General features: G+C 40.3%; 1 protein-coding gene and 1 pseudogene across 1 annotated transcript; both read right to left on the reverse strand.

Annotated features, from left to right (window-relative positions):
* Positions 1 to 6,126: 6,126 nt before the first annotated feature.
* LOC141130209 (U4 spliceosomal RNA) lies at positions 6,127 to 6,191 on the reverse strand (annotated as a pseudogene).
* Positions 6,192 to 13,514: 7,323 nt separating this feature from the next.
* Positions 13,515 to 23,171, reverse strand: SPRY2 (sprouty RTK signaling antagonist 2). Its single transcript, XM_073614359.1, has 2 exons — positions 22,777 to 23,171; positions 13,515 to 15,240 (listed from the first exon to the last, which is right to left on the reverse strand). The coding sequence occupies exon 2, from the start codon at positions 15,187 to 15,189 to the stop codon at positions 14,239 to 14,241; it is 951 nt and encodes a 316-aa protein (XP_073470460.1). The 5' UTR covers positions 15,190 to 15,240; positions 22,777 to 23,171; the 3' UTR covers positions 13,515 to 14,238.
* Positions 23,172 to 25,135: the final 1,964 nt, after the last annotated feature.

Consider the following 25,135-nt stretch of genomic DNA (forward strand, 5'->3'; position numbering starts at 1 on the left):
TGGTCCCTGACATTTGGCTCTGGTGGTCCCTGACATTCGGCTCTGGTGGTCCCTGACATTCAGCACTTGTGGTCCCTGACATTCGGCTCTGGTGGTCCCTGACATTTGGCTCTGGTGGTCCCTGACATTTGGCTCTGGTGGTCCCTGACATTTGGCACTTGTGGTCCCTGACATTTGGCTCTGGTGGTCCCTGACATTTGGCTCTGGTGGTCCCAGACATTTGGCTCTGGTGGTCCCTGACATTCGGCTCTGGTGGTCCCTGACATTCGGCTCTGGTGGTCCCTGACATTTGGCACTGGTGGTGGTCCCTGACATTTGGCTCTGATGGTCCCTGACATTTGGCTCTGGTGGTCCCTGACATTTGGCTCTGGTGGTCCCTGACATTCGGCTCTGGTGGTCCCTGACATTCAGCACTTGTGGTCCCTGACATTCGGCTCTGGTGGTCCCTGACATTTGGCTCTGGTGGTCCCTGACATTTGGCTCTGGTGGTCCCTGACATTCGGCTCTGGTGGTCCCTGACATTTGGCACTTGTGGTCCCTGACATTTGGCTCTGGTGGTCCCTGACATTTGGCTCTGGTGGTCCCTGACATTCGGCTCTGGTGGTCCCTGACATTTTGGCACTTGTGGTCCCTGACATTTGGCTCTGGTGGTCCCTGACATTTGGCTCTGGTGGTCCCAGACATTTGGCTCTGGTGGTCCCTGACATTCGGCTCTGGTGGTCCCTGACATTTGGCTCTGGTGGTCCCTGACATTTGGCTCTGGTGGTCCCTGACATTCAGCTCTGGTGGTCCCTGACATTCAGCTCTGGTGGTCCCTGACATTTGGCTCTGGTGGTCCCTGACATTCGGCTCTGGTGGTCCCTGACATTTGGCTCTGGTGGTCCCTGACATTTGGCTCTGGTGGTCCCTGACATTCAGCTCTGGTGGTCCCTGACATTTGGCTCTGATGGTCCCTGACATTTGGCTCTGGTGGTCCCAGACATTTGGCTCTGGTGGTCCCTGACATTTGGCTCTGGTGGTCCCTGACATTTGGCTCTGGTGGTCCCTGACATTTGGCACTTGTGGTCCCTGACATTTGGCTCTGGTGGTCCCTGACATTTGACTCTGGTGGTCCCTGACATTCGGCTCTGGTGGTCCCTGACATTTGGCACTTGTGGTCCCTGACATTTGGCTCTGGTGGTCCCTGACATTTGGCTCTGGTGGTCCCAGACATTTGGCTCTGGTGGTCCCTGACATTCGGCTCTGGTGGTCCCTGACATTTGGCTCTGGTGGTCCCTGACATTTGGCTCTGGTGGTCCCTGACATTCAGCTCTGGTGGTCCCTGACATTCAGCTCTGGTGGTCCCTGACATTTTGGCACTTGTGGTCCCTGACATTTGGCTCTGGTGGTCCCTGACATTTTGGCACTTGTGGTCCCTGACATTCAGCTCTGGTGGTCCCTGACATTTTGGCTCTGGTGGACATTGATACGCTGCACTGCTTTGCATTTCTAAGGCTCTAACCTATCATACTTTGTGTTTATGATGCATTTTTTGAATCACAGAGCTGACTTCCTGAAAATTAAATCGATCATATCTCTTAAATGGTAAGAAATTTCACAAATGTGATAACTGTTTAATGGTGTGTGTGTGTGTGTGTGTGTGTGTGTGTGTGTGTGTGTGTGTGTGTGTGTACTAATGGTGTTTTTGTTTTTTTTAATCCCAGGGTTCTGCTTTAAAGCAGCACAAGAAGCACTGATAGTGTATGAGATGTGATAAACCATAGCAACTATCTTATTTTTCTGTTTTGGGACTAGTGTGAAAGGGGAAATCTGATCTGGTTACAATGACATACTTCACATTTTTCTTTACTCTTTTAAAGAAGTCAAAGCTCATATGAGAAGAATTTCAACACTGCACAACTCCATTTAAACATTTGCAAGGCTTGATCCTTTGGAAGCCTAAAAATGAACTTCTTGCCGAACATTTTTAATTTATTGATCTTATTTTGTTTTTGCTGGCCGGAATCCTGGAAAGGTGTAATACATGGCCCACGGTTTGTTCAGAGATTTAGGAGTGTGCAAGTAAACTTCCTGACCTTTCTTTTTCGTATGTCTGCTTTAAGACTTGAGACAAATGTTCAGAACAGGAAACGATGGTTTGTTAATAAGCCAGGTAAATCATTTCCTAGACTTTCAGTGGGAAACTTGGCAGTGGCAAGTTTTTGACCTCAGTGGAAGGTAACCTTCCAGAACAGACATATCCTGAAAGCAGACTATTTGTTTCAAGTGAGGCACATCAACACTTTGGCTTTACCGCATTCCTGTGTGTCATTCGCAGAGGTCTGCTATTCTTTTTGCTAACAGCTCAAGTAGTTTAAAGGCTTCCAATAAGAGCAAGAACTGCAAAAGCAGAGAATCTGGAAAGTTATACTACTGAAAAATGCCATTTATAACTCTAAAGCATTATTTAAAGCATCCTTTAGTTGTGATCAGTAAATATATATTTTTAATAGAGAAAAAAAGTGGACCTGTCATTAAAAAAAAAAATCAGAGGATATATAGTGCAGTTGAAAACATTAGTATTACCAATCATGGTGGTATTTTGAGTAAAAAAAAAAAAAAAAAGTTACCGCTTGCTTAACCGGGCCAAAGACAAAAGATGTCCTTGGTTGGAAGTGGAATACCAAGTTTATGGCTGCAACAATATGCCGTAACCCCAGTATTGTTGTTTTCAGCCGGTGATTCTCTAACCGATAAAAGTGGTCCAAGTGGAACCTTCCCGGTGCTTCTCGGTCTTACCTGGATGATCGGTAGCCCCGAGAACCAAACCGGCAGTTGGTAAAAGAGACAAGCTGAGAAAAAATAGCCTCCGTTTGTCCTTATGGTCTAAGACAGTGATGGTGAACCTTGGCACCCCAGATGTTCTGGAACTACATTTCCCATGATGCTCATGCACTCTGCAGTGTACTTGAGCATCATGGGAAATGTAGTCCTAAAACATCTGGGGTGCCAAGGTTTGCCATCGCTGGTCTAGGACAATGATGGCGAACCTTGGCAACCCAAATGTTTTGGAACTACATTTCCCATGATGCTTATGCCTTCTGCAGTGTAGTTGAGTATCATGGTAAATGTAGTTCCAAAACATCTGGGGTGCCAAGGTTCACCATGACTGGTCTAGGAGGTCCAGAGTGACGCCAATTGTTTTAAAGCACCCCAGTCCCTTCCGTACTCACGTGCAGTGGTGAACATATACGTAGGTCACGCCCACATATAAAAACAGTGTTCAAACCACACGTGAGGTATCGCCAGCAACATAAGAGCAAGAGTAATTACTGCAAGCACTAGACCTCTGTAAAGTTAAACTTGTAACCTTTAGAAATTTTTAAAGCTTTGCCTATGGAGATTTTTAAGTACCGTAGTTTGCCGCCAATCCACGAGCGTGGGCAATTTTAAAGCATGACATGTTGGGTATCTATTTACTCAGCGTAACATCATCTTTCATAGATTACAAAAAAATTGGTTTATATATTATACTTTGTTTTACTTAACTGAAGTGTATTTTTTCCCAAAACAATTGCGTTTGAGAAACCGCTGCGCAAATACTGTGTGACATAAAAAATTGCAATGATTGCCATTTTATTCTTTAGGGCCTCTGCTAATATATATAACATTTAGGTTTTAAGTAATTTCATACAAAAAGAAACACTAATTTTTACATATATAAGAGAAGTGTCAGAATTGGCCTAGTTGACAAGTGGTTAAATGTAAAATATGACATTTGCAAGAATAGGCAAAGTTCATAATACCTTTGCTTACCCTCTGTATTGTTACCATTTCACTTCATTAGAGAATCATTTGTCTCAGTCAGACAGACCTTATTCATAACATGAAATTTAAGAATATAAATGGCTAATTATTCAAATATACATCATGTACGTATTATTTCTATGCTTATAAGCTATTCATTGAGCTAAAGGCAGTCATTGCTGACCTACTTGTAAGGCAGTGTTTTGTATGCTCTAAGGACCTAGAACAAGTATGCAGATAAAGTCGGGACTCCCGACGCTTAAAGAGGAGGTTCAGTCTGTAAAAAAAGAAAATAAATGAAAGTCAGCAGCTAAAAAATCCTATAACTCACAGGTGTCAAACTGGCGGCCCTCCAGCTGTTGCAGAACCACGAGGCATTGCAAGGATATCAGTTACAAGCATGACTCCCACAGGCAGAGGCATGGTGAGACTTGTAGTTCCACAACAGCTGGAGGGCCGCCAGTTTGACACCCCTGATAGCTGCTGACCTTTAACAAAAAGACACTTACCTGTCAAAGGATTCAGCACAATCCTCACCCAGGATAGTTCTTCACTAGCCTTCGGATTCCCAGCACTGGCATCCTAACTGTGCATGTGCAAGCTGCGCTGTGCTTTGTGAATGGTCCTGCAGTCTTCTGGGACCTATGATGTGTCCCAGAAGACTACAGGGGGGGGGGGGGGGGGGGATAAATTCTGTTTGGATCAACTAGGTGATTTAAGCAGACGTGGGAGCGGGTACCTGTCAAATACAGCTACCCCCCGAAATTACATGCAGTGTTAGGCAGAGCACTGGGGAAGGATGTCTTAAAGTGGAACTTTACCTTTTGGGTGAAGCTCAGCTTTAAATATGGAAGCTACTGGATCAGCATTGACAAGAAACTAGCAGTTTCATAAGAAGAGATCAGTAATGACAGCTAGCCTATTCCTCCTGGTGAGCAGCAGCTTTCAATACATCCTGCTTCTCCCGAATTCCAAGGCCCTCTGACAGACAAAGCTCAGACACTTCCTGGTAGTGTCAGAGCTTGCCAGGCTACAGTCACCCTCATATATTCCAAATGGGTCATCACCATGATGGTCTTCTTTACCATCAATTGGAGTGTGCAGAAGGCTAGAAGGGTCAGACAGGCTTTAGTACTCTCAGGAAATGCTGAGCGATTGCTGATCAAAACAGCCTAGTATAGTAATTTTTTTTTTTGGAAAGCCAGTGGCGTGAAACACACCTCAAAAACTTCCAACCGGTGCCAAAAAAAGTGCACACACAAAGAGTGAAACACAAAAACGTGCAACGGGTGTTCAGAGTCCTCCACTAGGGAAATACCTTACCCTGATCCCCCGGGGCGTTAGGCTCCAGACAGGGACTGAGGTACTTATACAATGGGTCCATCTGGCCGAAACCAGGCGGACCCCCGTTTACTGGAAGGTCTGCCGAAACAGACCATCCCAAGTACAGGTGGGGCTCCCCCGAAGGGAAACCCCCAAATGCGAAGGCGAACCAAGCCAAAAGGCCTATGTCCACCCCTTCCCAAAACATTTAGAGTAGGCCCGAGGACCCACACCCTACTCGCCACAGTGACAAAACGTGTACACATATCAAACAAAAAAAAAATACAAAAAAGTGACAAACGGGATTAAATAAAAAGAGTGGGGGGATAGGAAGGTGGGAGAGTGAAAAGTGACCATTGTGTAATACAAAGGCCGGCCCTCCGGCCAGGATTAAAAATTTCCCCTGGTCCCAGCCAAAAGGCTCGGCCCAAGAGGCAGGTGTGAAAAACGTGTGTAGTGGTGAAGTGACCATGGTGCCATAAAATCAAGTGCCTAAACACAGTGACTGTACGGCACCCCTGAACTGCCACTTCAGGGGCACATTCACCACTGGCTTTTCAAAGCAACCCGGACCCACAGCCCAGACCACAGCAGCCCCCACCCCAGGCAGGAAGGCATGGAGTTCTGGAAGCTTGGTGAGAGCCCTTGCCATCAGGCTTCACCATCGTTCCGTCCCTCCTACCTAATTACATTCGGGAAATACTGGCCGCTCCCCTGGTGGGAGAAAGGGGAGCCAGCATTCTCTCCCGAATAACTGTCCGGAGCTAGAGCTGCCCCAATCTAGGCCAGAAGGCCAGGGTCCCGACCCTCCGCCAAGACCGAATGGTTCTCCGTCCCCATCAGAAGGCTTCCCTTTCGGCTACAAACCACTCCGGGTTACCTTCACTCCAGCAGGTTTTGCATAGCAACCGCAATCCCATCTCTATCTCGCCATAGATCAGGGATGGAAGCAAGCGCCACCTTCTGGAAACTGATAAGAACAGATACTACACTCGATCTTAGCCAAAAGGCCGAGAAGCAATTAGCAATAAACACGCCTCAGTTGAACCTCATTGGCTATGATACTGCCACTGCGCAAAGCCTAGCATAGTAATGCTGTATATCATGCATGCCATACCTTCACCTTTATCACTAGTTGCAGGGTGCATGGCTAACAGAGGCACAGCAAAAATTGGCCAGCACAAAGAGAATGTCAAAAGTGTTGAAAAAAAAAATTTTGATATTGAGATCTCAGCAAACATTTGAGATTCTTTTTTTAGTGCACTGGCCATTTTTGTCTATGGTATTTTAGTATGACAGGAGGGTACTAAGAGCTCCAGCAGGTACATACCTGTCAACAGCATTTGGTTTTCTTAAAATGACAGAATGTATTTGAGGGAATAGTGCATCAAATACACAGGCATTGTTTAAGCTTGGCTTGTAAAACCAGCTTGAAAAGCATAAGATTCAAAAAGTATTTACATAGCAATTAACAGGCTCCAAGCAGCTTTTTTTTTTTAAAGCCTAACTTCCGCCTCCTTGTTTTTGTTTTGAGAATAGAAGGAAAGAGTTGGAGCCTTTGTGGTATTTTTATTGCTGTCTGTAATTTAATTGGGGGGGACTGCCCTCAGTTCCTGCCAGGAGAGGAAGTGAAGGTAAATTTCTCAAGTGATGTGAACAAAAACACTTTTTAAACGGAGAAGGAAGGTTAAGCAGAGTACACACTATAAGAAAATTTGGTGAACGGTTGTCCGATTTTCCTTGTTGTTTCACAGCCAATCGGAACCGACGAACAAAAATTTTGACGAAAATCTCATACGACAAGGGCTTTTTTGTTGTTTATTGTTTCTGATCATGCGGAGTCTTTCTTTTCTGATTTTTCTTGTACGAACATCGTACGAAAACGTTACACATTAAACGAAAATCATTTGTTCTGTTCCCTGTGCGAGAAAAATTTTGGAGTTTGACCCGCCAGGAACTTTCGTGCAAAAATTCGGAATCGGCTGTCGAAAGTGGTGTGTACACTATCCGAAAATCGTACAAAAATTCTCTGGACGAAAATGTTTGCCCGATTTTCTTATAGTGTATACGAGCCTTTAAAGTACAACTGAAGGCTAAACTTTTTTTTTTTTTTGCAGAGGGGCTAGAACACTTGTCAGGTATTCTAGCCAGGGACTGACCAATCATAAGTGCTCTGAACTGTCCTGGAGGACCTGCAGAAGGAAGTGAGAGAAGAGTGGAGATTTTAAATCCCCCAGACTTCTACACCGGCTGTGCACACCAACCAGAGAAGATCAATACAATGCAGAAGGCTGTTAGTTTACCTTTTTAGAAAATAATGAAAATGAGAGTTAACACTTAAAATAATCCTTCAGCTCCAGTGCAGAACCCTAAAACAGATTGATGAAAGTCATGTTGAAACTTGCTAAAAGCTTCTTTTAAAAAAATGTAACCTATATGCCCACTATCTTGGATCTATATCCAACATTCTCAAGGTAAAGGGCAGTTTGAAGGCTTGATGAGAGATTTTTTAAAATCTTTACTGAAGCGGTTACAATTTTTTCCTACCTCCTATGCCATTTCTTTTTTTTGACAGAAAAATACACTGCAAGAACTACACAACTAGGGCAGCATTTTACTTGCATACAGCATATTAGATAACCTTCTGAGCAGCTATTGTGACCAGTATACAAAAACGTGGAGTGCCGCTCAAAGCCGGGCAAAACTTCCCCAGCAGTCAAACAAGCTCATCCAGGCTAGTTGAAACATATCGGAAGACAGAAGGTGAAAATGTCACACACTGGAAACCAGCCACTATATAGGAGGGGTAAAGATATGGCTTCAGCCTAAACTTATGGACAGCGGCAGCTGGTGGCAATTTTTTTAAAGGGAAAGGCGTCAAACAGGTAACACCCTCCCATTCCCCCGGACTGGTTGGTTACAAGCCCGGCACTTACCCCATCAATGGTGAGCAACACTTTCCAACGGGCAACGACTTCCCCTTCCCTTGCTCTCCTCCTCGGCATCAATGCGGCTTCTCCTTCCTCTCTATGGTGGGCAACGCTTCCTGACTTACAGCTTCTTGCTCATCCCCTGCTCTCCTTCATGGTGTCACAGCGACTTTCGCCGTGTGTCTCCTCCCTCCTCCTCCTAGACCAATTGGAATGATTCTCCTTTCGCCCAATTGGGAAACGTGTCTCAGACCCACACTTCCTGATTGGCAGAGAGGCGATTCAGCGTGAGAATAGTGAATATTCATTCACCATTCTAACACACCTGGGTGGGCTCAGAGCACAATGCTCTGCGCCTGGAGTCTATCCTAATTTGAAGCCTATTAGAGCCTCTGGCTCTAATCGGTGCTTCAAAAAAACACCCCTGCCACTGTAATTCATGTGCCCGGCATCCTGAAAGGGGCCGGACACATGGATAGGGGGTGGCGGTGGCAAGGATAGGGGAGGCGGCACCTGAGCGCCCTTAATGGACGGGCCGCCCCTGCTTCTGATTATGCTCCTCTGACATGTTTCGCCAACCTATAGGGCTTGACCATCGAAAATCCCCATACTTAAGCCCCGTAGGTGGGGCAAAAGACTTCTAAACGGTTAAAGCATTTTCTCTGTCAATTTCCTTTAACTCAAATCTCCAAATCTTGCTCATTCAAAATAAATCCATCAGGTTCAGGTTGCTTATGCTGACTTCTTCAGGCAATGCTAATTGCCCGATTTAAATACTTAAAATACATAGTAGCATAGCATACCAATTTTTAGATGTGTTGGCTGCCTTAGTTTTCATTTTCCAGGCCAAGAACATACTGTATAAGCAAAACAATGGGGTTGATTTACTAAAGCTTGCGAGTGCATACTCTGGTGCAGCTCTGCATAGAAACCAATCAGCTTCCTTTTTTTTTTTTTTTTTTTTGAAGCTTAATTAAACAAGCTGATTGGCGGTACCATGCACAACTTCACCAAATTTTGCACTCTCCAGTTTTAGTAAATAAACCCCTCTGTTATCTTTATTGTAAAAACTACCAATCCAGTCATCCTCAATGTAATGGAAAAAACAGACATGACAAGCCTGGGTGGCTACACTCATTTCTCCACTGTATCTGCGGAGGGAGTAGAGCTGCACAATTAATCGTGAAGAATTGTTATCGTGATTAATCGTCAAGAATCGTTATCGCGATCTTGACTAAAGTGTTTCACAATTCTTTCTATGCAAAGAATTCTCTCTGCTCTTCTGAAGCCACAGCCTCAAAAGAAAGGAAGAGAAAAAACAAAACATTCTTTATCAGTTGAACCACTTAAACCTTTTTCTGACATTTGTTGGTTTCAAGTTAAAATAATTTTTTTAACTTGACTATCACTTAGAACCCCCAAACATATATTTTTTTTAGTAGACACCCTAGAGAATAAAATGGTGGTTGCAATATTTTATGTCACACTGTATTTGCGCAGCGGTCTTTCAAATGCATTTTTTTGGAAAAAAATACTTATGAATTAATGAATTGAAAAAAAAAAAAAATCTAATCAGTAAAGTTAACCCCTTTTTTTTGTATAATGTGAAAGATTTTTATGTTAAGAGAATCGTAAGAGAATCGTGATCTTTTTATTCTAAGCAAAAAAATCGTGATTCTCATTTTGGCCAGAATCGTGCAGCTCTAGGAGGGAGCCAAGGTTAACTCTGTTACATAGAGAAGGAAGATATTCATAGTTTACCCAAGAAAAACCTGTTTTTTGCTTTGTCCATCTCACAGGAAGTGACAAGATCAAAAGGGAGAGGAAGTGTGCAATTAGCTGGATTACCAGGTGAAAGAAAAGGAAAACAAATGTGCCATCTCATCAAAGGACTGGTAAGCTAATATATACAGTATATTTTTGCTTTTGGCTTATACAAGTTTTAAATCACTAACCTCAAACAAGTACAGTATGTATAATCAGAATAACCTAGCAGACAGCAATTTTAAGGGCTATTTCTCTATTGACACAATTACATTAACCCAATTGTAAGGCTGGTTTACTACAAGTTAAAAATATTCACACAAACTGAATAGTCATATTATCCAATCATGTGAAAAGTAAATTCTTGTTTACTTTTTTTCATGTGCACATAACTGGATAATTAAGATGAATGAAGTGAGTGGGATTCTCAACCCTTTTAGTAAATCAGCCCAGCTACGTTCACTCACACTCCCAACACTCAAAAAAATGGCAAAACTCACATACAGTCCCCAATATCATGTCACTAAAACAAAACGTGCTTATAAAATTGTGCTGTGCTTATAAGATTTTTTTTTTTTTTTTACAGATAGTAACCAGAATCCCTTTACTCCTTGCAGGCAAGAACATGAAAAAGACAAATATGAATGGTTTTTACAGGCAAGAGAGTTAGGCTTTAATAATAAAGTGGAACTTCAGTCATTTTTTTTCAACTTTCCATCTATTAAATCTTCTGGTAAAAAGCCTAGGCTTATGACATCATGCACAGCTCTCTCTCTCTCACTCTCGTGAGTTTGCCAGGAAGGGGGGGGGTTAGTCCTAAGAGGGCCAAAGAGCTGCAGAGCTGGAGGTGTGCCTCTGTGTGTCTGTATAAATCCAGGAAGTGAACAGTCAGCAGCTTCAGCTGCCCACAGTTAAAATGGATGCAGCCAGACTTGGTGGAGGGAGATTTCTGCAGCATATGTGGCAAGTACAGAATTACAGTATATATAAAATAATATGCAAAGTGGTTGGAGGGGAAACTTCAGAATGGCAAAGATGTTTTTATTACAATTTATGTGAGCAAACTGCAGTTTCTTTTTAACTTACTGATGTCTCATGTCAGAGGAGCAGCTAGGAACCAGTCTGAATACACAGCATTCCTGCATGTGCCAGTGACATTGCATACTGTACATGATTACAAATCGAGAACGTTTTAGCTTGGATGTGTACTGTACTGGTCACATGATTACATATTTTGCTTGCCAGAGCTTCAACAAGTTGACAGCACATTAAGCGTTGTATAATTTGTGATTTATCATTTCCAGCTCCTGGAGTTCCGGCTACCAGGGAAGAGAGACACTGGCCCCTTTCATAGCCTATGGATATCAAAATAAAGTGCGCTAAGCTGCTTCTCTCTCTCTCTCTCTCTCTCTCTCTCTCTCTCTCTCTCTCTCTCTCTCTCTCTCTCTCTCTCTCTATATATATATATATATATATATAATTTTTTTTTTATTAATTAGTAGTATTGGTATTGATAAAAAGCAAAAACTGGGGTCAAATGTTCAATGCACTGTGATCCTCTAAAAAGAAGGTTCCCAATAAAATTGTTAACCTATTTTTAATAACTGGCCATGTTTTGGATAGACAGCTTGGGAATATCAAGGCTCAAGCAATCATGCTTAGTGCAAAGTAATACTAAGAGACACCTGGCCTAGAAGACTTGAAGCAGGGAGCAGTTTCGGCTTTTCGCCTAGAGGACTGGCACTCAGGCTTTCCCAGTAGGCATGCTGAACATATCTACTCTCCAGTCTAAGAGCCTTTTGGGGGAACCAGGGAACACAAACAAGGGCCTGTACACTGGAGCACTGGATGCCACCAAGCTGCCAACACTTGTGCACAGAGCAGCAACCATACGACAATAGCTCTTGCAAAATACTTTTGGCACTCAAGAGGATGAAGCCATAGAACTTAGCATACATTAGAATTAATCCATTTTACTGAACTGTGAATTTCTGGTAAAAAGAATAAAACAAAATTTCAGTATAAAAAGGGAAGGGATTGCAGCTAAAGTTCTCTCTTTAATCAACACGGCACAGGATCACAGTAAATTCTTTATTTAATAAAGTAAAGAGCAATGCTGTTGAACCACATAAAACTGCTTTTGTTAGCCTTGATAACACCATTTAGAACATGGAATAATACTGGTTTCTTTAACAGAGCGCATCATTAATTTGCACTATATATATGAAAAGAATGAATATGGCAGCAGCCATTCCTTACTTGGTTTTTGAAGGTGTATGATCTAGGGCGGTCACCTTCCTTGACTATTTGGTGACAAAGAACAAGAACATTCATATCAGGTGTCATGACCCCAAACATGCAGGTGCATGTTGCAGGCTAGTGCCTTTCTTGCCCAATAACTTGCACCCTTAAAAAAACAAGAAATGCCAGCTTGCATATTTTTCTTCCTGAGGTTTATTCAGAAAAGCAGTGCACAAAACAAAAAGTTGCAGCAAAACTAGAAACCAGAGTTAAAATTGCTGTACTGGACTAAAGAATACCTTTTTAATGGCTATGTCATTGAATATCAGTGGTATTTTTACCCCTTTAATAAAAAACGTTTGAAAATAGTTGGAGTCAACTTTCATAAATGCTATTCTGTTTTGTAAAGTGCCCATCGTGTATTTTCTAAAGAGTCAGTTAAAGCAACCTGTGCTTGGCCCATGCTGGGCAATGCAACAGGTTTGCTTCATACCCTTTCCCTTAGCAGCACATACTCTCCGCATTTAAAGAGAATGGGGGGGTGAAGGATTGGTGAGTAAGAAAAAAGTCTTGTGTAAGATTCAAGTCAAACTAGTAGCATGCAGGCATACTTTTGGCTTCACTACTAGCCCCCCAGATGCCTTGGCTCAGAGGGGCCCGTCCTAACCCCAAAGACACAAGTCAGTCATCTCATCACCACCAAATCCTTTTACTCTTCAATAAACTTTAATCTATAGTGAACAATGCATTACATGTAACCCGTGCACCAGACCCTGCTCATCCTCCACCAACTTGCTTCTTAGAAGGGGCTTATTGGAGGACTAAGCACCAACTGGTGTGAAACATGGAGGAAGAACAGGCACTGGCAAGACAGTGGGGTTTATTTACTAGAGCTGGATAGTGTAAAATCGGGCTCACTTCTGCATAGAAACCAATCAGCTTCCAGGTTTTATTGCCAAAGCTTATTTGAACAAGCTGAGGCTAGAAGCTGATTGGTTTTTATGCAGAAGTGAGCCTAGCTTTGCACTCTCCAGCTTTAGTAAATAAACCCTAGTGTTACACATTTCATATTGTTAAAGTTCATAAAAGAAAAAAAAAAAAAAAGGATTTGGCAAGGATGAGGCTTTTTCATGTCAAACCACTAAAGAGCCTACATGGGCCTGAAGACCCCATTGCCACATTACAGCACTAGACCAATCACCAAATATCAGCATTGCCACGAGAGGAAGGCAACAAGCCCTATATTCCTCCATACCCACAAATACCAGATAATTGCTCCTTGCAACCAAATTCAGTAGCAAAGCAATGGACAGTATTTGCTGCTGGGAGGGGCATGTGTTGCTCCCAAAACACTAAAAAATGACATATGTTGGGAAACAGCAGGCATACACATTCATATACAATGGCATCCACTCAATTCCTAGCAGCATATGGTATATTCATTAGAAAAAAAATAAAACACTTGCAAAGTTTAATTTCAAACGTTAATATATTTTCTATTTTGTTGTGAACATATGCATCGGTCACCCCTAATCGCAGAAACTGACATCATAAAAAAGGGGGAACATTGTGTAAAATGCCTCTTAAAATAAATATTTCTCTTTTATAAAATAATAAAACTTCAAATAAATATACTTTACACTAAACAATATGTTGAAAAAATTAGAAAATAAAGGCTGACTCTTAACGTAACTGTACAATATACAGAAAGTCCAAAGAGTAGAAATATTAAGGTTCAATAAGGTGAAGCACAATCTAACCATACGGATAGATTCACATTCCACTGAATGTATATTAGTACATTTTTGTGATTGTGCCAAATCGTGTGGCACTATATTTCACAGTTGTAAATAATATATACAAAAATATAGCACATTATCTCTGGCAGAAAAAAAAAAAAAAGTCATTTGCTAAATTACAAAAATGTTGCAAGTATTATTCACAAACAATGCACAGTTATGTAGGAGTGTCTGTGTTGCTTTAGCTTATACAAAGTGTGTCACAGAACACTGTGCCCTAGGCAGAGCTTGATTAAAGGATCTCTAACAAGCCTATCAGTTAAGATAGCACATAAAAAAAAGCATTTCACTGCAAACAGGAAACACAGCTATCTACCAATTGTGCCAAGATGACCATTTTTATGATTGCATATGTGTGTTAAAAGTCCATTACTTTTACGCTCTAACTCCATCTGCTATGTTGGCTTCCCCGAGTTTCTGGGCTGTAACTGTGGCACTTTACAACATACTGTATTTGACCTTTTGCATTGGCATCCAGGTCTTTTTGCTCGGTCGTAACAGCCCTGGCACAATTTAAGGCAACCCTTGGCTGGAAGGTAACACCACAAACAAGGCAAGAACATAGACATAACACCAATGACAGACCAACGAGTACAGCAATGTGCCTGACTGCAGGAGCAGGGGTTGTCAGCACAATTGTCCTCATCATCATTTGAGCAATGATAGAACAGGCACTTAACACAGCAAACACAAGTTCCATAGTCCACAACCTCCTGTGCTGAGCAAAGGCACTGCTTGTCACAAACCCAACAAGAGGGAAGAGTCCTTGGATAAGTGCATTCTTGGCACTTACATTTCCCACAGCTTTCACACCTGTATGCATGTAAGCCCAAGTCTTCTTTGCTGGAGGGTTTTAACTCCTCTGGTTTCAGCTCAACCTTGGGTTGCACCCGAATGATTCGGTCAGCACCCAGCCCAGATGATGTGTGGGATGGACCTAAAAGTCTCTGCTCTGATGAATTGCTACTTGTGCTTGTCCTTGTACTACTCCGAGATCCCGTACTCGCAGTACTGGTGGATCGTGAAAAAGATGCCGGAGATGAGGAATGCATTGGAGCAAGAGGACTCCTGCAAAATTGCCTCTGGTCTGTTACCGTGTGTACCCTTTCATTTTTGTGCTGGGTAGTTTGATGTGGAGTAGGCTTAATCCAAGGCCGGGGAGCCACTGTAGGTCCTTCTGTATACTCATTAGTATTTCGTATGGCTCTAATCTGTTCCAATGATAACACATGAACTTGCTGTGTTAGTATTTCCCTAGAGTCAATGTCACCACGGGGTCTCCCATTGTCACGCCGAGTCTGGAGTAAAGGCTGGGTACCGCTGCCATTTTGTATTCTTGTCTCCATCAGTACTCTGAAGAGTTTTCACTCCAGTAGACCGAGAACACATCTGAAATTCTGTTGAGAGAAACAAACATAAGTCATCCATTTTGTTAATGATTCATGCAAAATATATCTTAAGGTTTTAGTCACAAATAAGAAAAAATGCTAACAAAAAAAAAAATCAGTTTTTGAAGTAATACAAGGTGGAACAGGTAATGGGTCAAATATACAGAACCGATTTCATTTTTGGTAGTCAAATTTGAAGAATGCTACAACATATACCTAAGTCTTGAGGTAGCCTGAAGTGGCTATGTACAAAACCATTCTGCTGGGCCCAAAACCCCCAATGAATTTACTTTACTGATAACCTGGAAAGCATATTCAACTGTGTCTACAAGATCCCTTATAGCAATGTGTTCACAAGTCCAGGGCTGCTTTGTGCTCCCTGTACTCCGCCAGCCCCTGAGTCTCTATAGGACAGAGAATATCTGTAGACGCCCGAGATACCTTCACTAATCCCCACTGGAGCACAAGTGAAGCGTTTTTCTATTTTATGAACATGGAAAAGCCCTTTAAGTATCTCAGAATTTGTTGAAAAATGCTACAAGTCTTTGCAAAACAACCTGTGTTTTAGGTACTGGTGGACACACCATTACATATATTGGATTTCAGATTTGCCCTTGAGATTTTTGGCAAACCCTCATTTTTCTATAGTTACTAGGCTTAGCGGCAACTTAATCCAGGAAAAGATGCACAATTGAAAAAAATATGAATTTATCATAAGCAAAAATCAATGTAAGATGACCTGTTGCTTTTGAAAGTATAAATAGATATTCTAATACTTCTGCTACACAAAGTAACCTATTTCTTGCATACAAAATTGAGGCTATGTATACAATGAGCTTTGAAATCTAGGTGTCAACTTGTCATTTAGAAGTCTGAGAGTGAACTCAGCCTTCAGTATTTAAAGCCCCTTTAGAACCTGGGCAGGGCCATAAATTATTAGGTGATCTATTCAACTGGGATTTGCTTTAAGTCATCAGCATTAAAACTAATACATCCTGTTCTCAAATATTTCCTGTAAGCAGCAATAAAAAGAATCCTTTAAGAGTTTGTAGGGGATGGGGGAGGGGATCACGTGAGAATTCCTTACACATCATAAAGCCCAAAGAGAAATAACATACTACAACTGTCCTACTGAAAGTTGTGCTACAGAACGTTATACTGTATACAATGGGAATGTTTCTATGTAATAGATAAAATGTGAAATTATTAATAATACAATTTATGTAATGTACATAATGGAGATAACTATATATCCACTGATAAGCCTGCACAAAGACAAGTCAATTTTTATTCATGTCGCAAATAGAGCACTACCAGGAGTAGTTATGGGGTGGATGACTATGTTGTGACTGTTCCTTCAAGGAAAATACTTCCGGGAAAATCTCAGTGCCAATCTTCAACTGTTGCATTGTCTAGACTAGTGGTCTCCAAACTATGGCCCTGGAGCTAAACGCAATCCTTGCCACGATTCCTGACACTAATACAAGGCACTATTTCCCCCACTGACACAAACAATGGGGCACCATTTCTCTCACTGATACCAACGATGGGGCACTGTTTACTCCTAGGACATTTTCTACTCACACTGGCCACATAGGAAAGTTTGATGATCCCTGGTCTGGACTCTACTTTGCACCAGTAAACATGGCAGCTCTTGGCAATTATAACCAAGATCTGGCCGCCAATGACAGGCTTATGTTAAAGGCAACTGTAGGCCAAACAATATAACAAAACAGAAGTAGCTTCTGGGACAAATTGCTCCCCAAGCACCATCCCTTTTGACTTATTGGACTTTGTGTTATAAAACACGAGAGAGCAAAGATCTACAAGCATGCAGGAAAATCTCAGATTTGCAAGAACTAAAAGTCTTATTGCATCGCACAACCTCCAATTACACTGCTAACAAATATTACCACATATGACCAGCCAGGTCACAGCCAAGTAACAGGAGAGCAACAATAAAACAAGGTGAATACGGCTTCTAAACACTACACAAATTGCATCAACCACGACAAAGGAAGCTTATGCCTTCCTCTCGTATGTGAACATGTCTCAACAGGTGTATGGAAACCAGGTTCCTCTTCAATTATATTCATGTAACAGGAAACCAGCTGCCATAATCCAACTCTCTCCCCTCTTTCACTCAGGTCACTGCGATGTGAATGACAATAGCCAGAACACTTGACTATTCGCATATCAAACACTACCTGCATTTTACAACACAAGTCCTTTACGGTTTCATGGCTTTGATACACAAGGCCAAAGGACCCGTTCACTAAAACAGATGAGGATGGGTTGAATAATGCACATTATTCATGGAATTTACTACATGTCGCACAAACAGGATGCTATTACCCTTACAACGTTTTTTTTCTGGATGGATGAAGAGCCCTTTTAATTGCAGAGATCTATAGATCCGGGCCTGTTTCACTGAGCAGCCATTCTGCACACAGCACATTCTCTGTTAAGTTAGTTGACAATGAAGGGATTGTGATCATTGCTGTGCAAACACTATCCAGGGCCTATGTGAAGCAAAAGGTGAATGTACATCTCCTATTAGTTCAGTGCATTATGTCATGCACAAATGCACTATAGGTATATCTGAATATAGGCAAATTGCTAGTATTTGGATTATTTTTATCCACACTTCAATTTACTTAATAAAGCACATTGATTAGACCAGCAATTATATAGAATTATATTGATTAGACAGGTTATTATATAGAATGATATTGATTAGACAGGATAATATATAGAATTATTGACCGGATAGTTAGCTCTAGGAGCCATCTGGCCATTTTAAAAGGGGCAACTTTCTTAAACCAAAAACATAAAAGTCTAAAAGAGGCATTAATTTATAAGTATAGTAGTTACCTGGCCTGGCATATTTCTGCATACAATTAATTTATCTATATTCAACTATAGGGTTGTTTTACTAAAACTGGAGGGTGCAAAGTCTGGTGCAGCTCTGCATAGAAATCAACCAGCTTCCAGTTTTATTTTTGTCAAAGCTTAAAACAAGCCAAAGTTAGAAGCGGATTGGCCACCGTGTGCACATCTGCACCAGAGTTTGCACTCTCCAGTTTTAGTAAATCAAACCCTATACACCTCAATTCTCCCTGCAGTGCATGCATTCAGCTATATACTGTATATGTTAACACATACAATTTTGCATACGTATACATGTGCATGTGTATTCAACGCAAATTGACTTTTTTGTCCCTGTTAATTTCATTGGTTACATAGCGCTCCTTTTCTAATGCATTGTTAAGCCACTTCCATGTACACATGACACTTTTTACTAGACGTGTATGCAGCAAACAAACTTATGGATGTTTCCATTACTATAACAGGAGCGATCTGGCTTGCCTGAAGCCAGTACTATTTTCACACCCAAGTTGTGTAACCGAAGTACATAGAATTTGTAAACTGAAGATGTCACTCTACTTTTGAAGTAAACATTGCTCAGGCATTTAATATGGAAAACTACAAATACACCAACAACAAATACGCAATGCGCTGTACGTGCTAAACAAAAATTAAGCTGAGAGTGTGCCGTTTGAAAACTTTTTCCTTCCTTCTGTTAAACCCTCACTAGTATACAGTTGAATAAGGAATGTAGAACATTAAATAAAAGAGGAAGCACAGTTCCAAAATCAGTGACGTCTGATTTACATTACAAAATGGTTCTCAAAAACCACTGCTCAGATACACATCCTGAAAATACGTTCAATTAGAAGGAAGTGAAAGGAACCAAGAGTAACAATTCCTCAATATGCTATAGAACTTCTCTTCTTTCCAAGTCTAGCCTAGTCAAGCGAATCTTTAGTCAAAGCGTGGAACTGAAAAGTAAGTTGATATCCCTCAACATAAAAAAACAAAACAAAACAAAAAAACACAAAGTCGCTGTTAGATGTCTGCCCTTTTACACGGGAATTCAGTCTATAAATATGCTGATGACTGTTTACAAAAAAAACTTAAAAATAAGTATAATATATATATATATATATATATCTCTATCTATTAAGAAATGTAGTTGAGTTTTATGAAATGTAATTTTGCTGATTTAAAGAAAAAAATATAATATATACATACACACACACACACATATATACTCGCCTAAAATTAATCATAATAAAAATAGGGTCCATATATACAAGCATATAATGCAAATCTTTCTGGAGAGCAGGAAGCCATTCATCATGCTTTCAGCAGGTTATCTTCACATAGAAGGTATTTGTTCATTAATGGCAGGAAGTAATCTATATAGAGGAGAGGATATGTCATGTTTTCCTGCAGGTCTTCCCCACATATACACACAGGCCACCAATGTAAATCACCACCAAAGAGCAGCCATCCAGGGTGAGCACAACTAAGACAACATCAACAATACTCTTATGAGTTCTGTAAATGTCAATCGAGGTCAACAAGATAAACAGCTTAACGAGGAGTAATAATAAAAGTACAACAGTGCTGATCCTGGTTACTTTTTTCCAGTAAAAACTTCTCATAGCAGAAAAAAAAGGGGGAGATCCATCTAAACCCCCCCCCCCCAAAAAAAAAAAGCTTACCCAGTTATGGTAAGTGATTTCTGCACCGATTCAACTTTTAGCATTATTGCAAAAGAAGATTTACCACTTTATAACATTGTATTCTTTGCTAGTCTTAAGAAACATTTTTTATTTTGCATCTGCAGTCAAATAAATAAACACTAAAGGCAAAGCTGATGCGATAAAGGAAAAAAAAGATCAGCAAACAAACACTATTTTGTTTTCCTGATGCTGGATGGGCTATGTGAATTGTAGAGCTGTCTCTAGGTTTCCTCTGCCAACCCCCCCCCCCCTCCTTTCAATCCCCTCCTCTGAAAAGCCCATTAGGAGCAGAGTGTGTGATCAGACTGAGGATTAGAGAGGGAAAAGGGAGGAGGGGGGGGAGCAAGGAGTTTACTGTGGGGACAGGGTGAAAAGACAGAAATAGCTCTTTAAACTAGACCACAACATTTCCGAAGCTGCTCAACGCCACAAGATATATCCTCTTCGAAAGTCAAAATAGAACTCAATGCAAACCACAGAGTGGAAACTTTGAGTAAAGATAGCAGGAGGCTGATCAACACACTAAAAACAACAGAAAAATAAACCAAAAAAGTGACTCTACACCCCCCAAAGCCATCCAAAGTGACCCCTACAAGTCCAGGTAGTAGGGAAGAACTTTGTTGATGAGCCCTCCACAAGTTATGTTCCTTACAAGTAGACCACGTCAACTTGTTATACAGTTTTCCAAAACAAGCCACGTTTCCGCTCCTGGCGGAGGCTACATAATAACAGAATGCGGGGATTTGCATGGGGGGGGGACTTGTCCCTGGATCGCCACAGTGTGAAAGGGTCTCCACCACTGCTTGGGGTCACCTACATGGCCATGATCCAGACTTTATCCACAACTAATAAAACTATTATATAGGTGCAATATACTGAATGCTATTATATAGGTGCAATATACTGAAAGCAGCTAAAATGTCCCATAGGCTTTGCTACATTCTGTTTTGCACGTGATCTGGGTTTTATATAGAAGGAAGACACATTATATGGGTGCAACATGCTACATATTATCAAGTACCTAAAATGTCCCATAGGGTTGGTCTCCTAGTTTGTACATGATCTGGATTAAGAAACTTATTATATGGGTGGAATATGCTAGGTGTTATTAAGTAATGTCCCATAGAGCTTGCCATCTTCTACTTTGTACATGATCTGGGCTTTATAGAAAATTAGGAAACTTATTATATGGGTGGAATATGCTAGGTGTTAAGTAACGTCCCATAGTGCTTGTCATCTTCTACTTTGTACATGATCTGGGCTTTATAGAAAATTAGGAAACTTATTATATGGGTGGAATATGCTAAACTGTATCATGCAAGTACAAAAAAAGTCCCAGAGCTTGATATCTTCTACTTTGTACATAATCTGGACTTTATAGAGAAATAAGAAATGTATATGTGTGGAAAATGCTAAATGTATCAAGTTATATCCTATAGAGCTTGCCATCTTCTACTTTGTACATAATCTGGCTTTATAGGAAATTAGGAAACCTATCATGCGGGTGCAATATGCTAAATTGTATCATGCATGTAAAAAAAAAAAAAAAAGTCCCATAAACCTTTCTACCTTCTACTCTGTAAATGATCTGGGCTTTACTGAAAATGAATACAACTATTATATGGGTGTAATATGCAACATTTTATCAAGTACCTATAAAGCCCCAGAAGTATCAATATACTCCCACAGTGTTTGTAATCTTCTATTTTGTACATGATCTGGGCTATAAAAAAAGTTAGGAAACTCATTAGAGGGGCGGAATTTGCTAAATGAGATCAAGTAGGTCCCTATAAAGTCCCATAAATACCTAAAAAGTCGAACAGTGTTTGCAATCGTCTATTTTGTACATGATTTGGACTATGAACAAAATTAGGAAACTTATTATAGGAAGTAGAATATTCTAAATTAGACCAAAGTAGGTCCTTATAAAGTACCTATAAAGTCCCATAGTGTTTGCTATGTCCTGTTCTGCACGTGATCTGGGCTTTCTATAAAATAATGCAACTCTTATAAGGGTGTAATAGGCACAATCTAATGAAGTAGGTCTCTAGAAGGTCCCAGAAGTACATATAAAGACCCATAGCATCCGTAAACCTATTTTGCACATGACCTGGGCTTTCTATAAAACAAATCCAACTTGTATAGGGGTGTAATAGCCACAATCTAATGAAGTAGGTCCCAGAAGTATCTATAAAGTCCCACAGCGTTTGCAATCTTCTATTCTGCACATGGGCTTTCTCTTAAAAAAAAGAAGAATACAACTCTTATAGGGGTGCACTAGGCATAATCCAAAGAAGTAGGTGCCTATAACGTCCTAGAAGTACCTATAAAGTCCCATAGTGTCTGTAAACCTATTGTGCACATGATCTGGGCTTTCTATAAAAAGAACACAACTCTTATAGGGGTGTAAAAGGCACAATCTAATAAAGTAGGATCCTATACGTTCCTAGAAGTCCCTATAAAGTGTCAAAGCATTTGCAATCTTGTGTTTTGTACATGATCTGGGCTTTAGGGGAGTGCAATCTTATGAAGCAGGTCCCTCTAAAGTCCCAAAAGTCCCTCTAAAGTCCCAGTGTTTGTAATCTTGTGTTTTGTACATGATCTGGGCTTTAACCAAAGTTAAGAAGCTTCTTGTGTGAATGCAATCTTGAGAAGCAGGTCCCTCTAAAGTCCCAAAAGTCCCTCTAAAGTCCCAGCGTTTGCAATCTTGTGTTTTGCACATGATCTGGGCTTTAACCAAAGTTAAGAAGGGGGTGCAAAGTGATGAAGTAGGTCCCTACGAAGTCCCATGGTGTGTGCAATCTTGCACATGATGTGGACTTGCTAAGAATTGAATAGGAGTGTGATATGGAGGATGTATTGAAGTAGATCCCATGGTGATCCGGCTCTCAGGAGGATCCCCCGTGTGTACACATACATGACCCCGATGGAGGGCCTCCTAGTCCGCACTCACCGTAAGGACTCGTGTCTCCGGAAAGTTTGCAGGCTCCGTCCTGGTCCAGATCCGGCGATGGAATCGTACATCCAATGCGATGCAAAGTTAGGAGTAGTAGTAGTAGGTTGGGAGGAGTAGTAGTATGAGCGGAGTGAGGCCGGGGTGACAGGGCTGCGGGTTGCAGTGTGATGATCGGGGCTGTACGGCAGTAAATGGCGTCATGTGGAAGTGAGGAGGAACAGAGCAGTTGTTGTCCCAGAGGATATATCGCATCCGGTCCGTGCTCATTGGCTCTGCGGGACTACATTCACTTCACTCCCAGCTCTGAGCCACAGGAGGGATCTCACAGGGCAATGGCCTCTGATCACTGCGAGTACTCTGCCTGTACTGCACGATCAGTGGGTGGGGAGGAGAGACACACAGAGAGAGAGAGAGGGGGAGAGGGAGGAGAGACATACACAGGACATATCACTGTGTACTCACATTATTGTCCTATCCAGGGGGACTCCACCCCCCCCACCCCCCCAACATGACAGATGTCATCACATTCATTCACAAAACACCAATCATCTAATACTGCCCATACACACAACTATTTCTATACAATCCTATGATCGATGTCCAATCAGGAGATCATACACAATCATACTATCATTTAATATCCTATAAAGAAGATCAAAAAGATTGTTCAATGTGTCATAAATAGTGCTCATAATACAGAATGATCATATATATATATATATATATATATATATATATATAATTATTCTGTATATGACCAGATGACACATCAAACAATCTTTTTGATCTTCTGACGGGATATAAAAAGATCATATATAATCATCCAGTGTATAAGCACTATTTATGACACATTGAACAATCTTTTTGATCTTCTGATGGGATACTAAATGATAAAATGAATATATATATAATCATTTTATCATTTAGTATCCCATCAGAAGATCAAAAAGATAGTTCAATGTGTCATACTGGTCATATACAGAATAATTATATATATATATATATATATATATATATATATATATATATATATATATACATATATATATATATATATATATATATATATATATATAATCATTTTATCATTTAATATCCCATCAGAAGATCAAAAAGGTGTGTCATACATGTAATTATTTTATATACAATCAAATTATTGATAGGTTTAATGTCCAATCAGGAGATCAATAAAAATGTTTTAACGATGGTCATACACAGAATGATTTTTATATATTATTATTTTATCATTTATTATCCCATCAGAAGATGAAAAAGATGGTTCGATGTGTCATAAATAGTGCTCATATACAGAATGATTATATATATATATATATATATGTGTGTGTATGATAATTTTATCATTTATTATCCCATCAGAAGATCAAAAAGATTGTTCGATGTGTCATACTGGTCATATACAGAATGATTATATATACACAATCATTTTATCATTTAATATCCCATCAAAAGATCAAAAAAGTTTTTTCGATGCGTCATACATGGTAGTCATATTATTATTATAATACAGGATTTATACATACAATAAAATACAAGCAGATTAAGAGGGCCCTGCTCAGAAGAGCTTACAATCTAATAGAATGATTTTATATATGATCATTTTTATCATTTAATATCCCATCAGAAGATCAAAAAGATTGTTCAATGTGTCATAATAAATAGTGCTCATATACAGAATGATTATATATATATATATATATATATATGATCATTTTATCATTTATTATCCCATCAGAAGATCAAAAAGGATGTGTCATACATGTAATTATTTTATATACAATCAAATTATTGATAGGTTTAATGTCCAATCAGGAGATCAATAAAAATGTTTTAATGGTGGTCATACACAGATACCATTTAATATCCCATCAGAAGATCAAAAAGATTGTTAAATGCGTCATACATGGTAGTCATATTATTAATATTATTATTTTAAAGGATTTATATAGCGCAAACTGTTTACGCAGTGCTTTACAATATAAAAGGGAGACAATACAGTTACAATACAATAAAATACAAGAGGATTAAGAGGGCCCTGCTCAGAAGAGCTAACAATCTAATAGAATGATTGTATATATGATCATTTTATCATTTAATATCCCGTCAGAAGATCAAAAATATGTGTCATATATGTAATTATTTTATATACAATCAAATTATTGATAGGTTGAATGTCCATTCAGGAGATCAATAATAATTGTTTAATAGTGGTCATACACAGAATGATTTTTATATACGATCATTTTATCATTTAATATCCCATCAAAAGATCAAAAAGATTGTTCGATACTCGGTGGAAATATACAGAATGATTTTAGAAACAATAATACAATCATCC

The sequence above is a fragment of the Aquarana catesbeiana genome, linkage group LG02, assembly GCF_042186555.1.
Source record: "Aquarana catesbeiana isolate 2022-GZ linkage group LG02, ASM4218655v1, whole genome shotgun sequence".
NCBI lineage: Eukaryota > Metazoa > Chordata > Amphibia > Anura > Ranidae > Aquarana > Aquarana catesbeiana.

Bases quoted from the DNA above. Each gene is read 5' to 3' on its own strand.
- SPRY2 (XM_073614359.1), bottom strand. From the start codon at position 15,189: ATGGAGACAAGAATACAAAATGGCAGCGGTACCCAGCCTTTACTCCAG.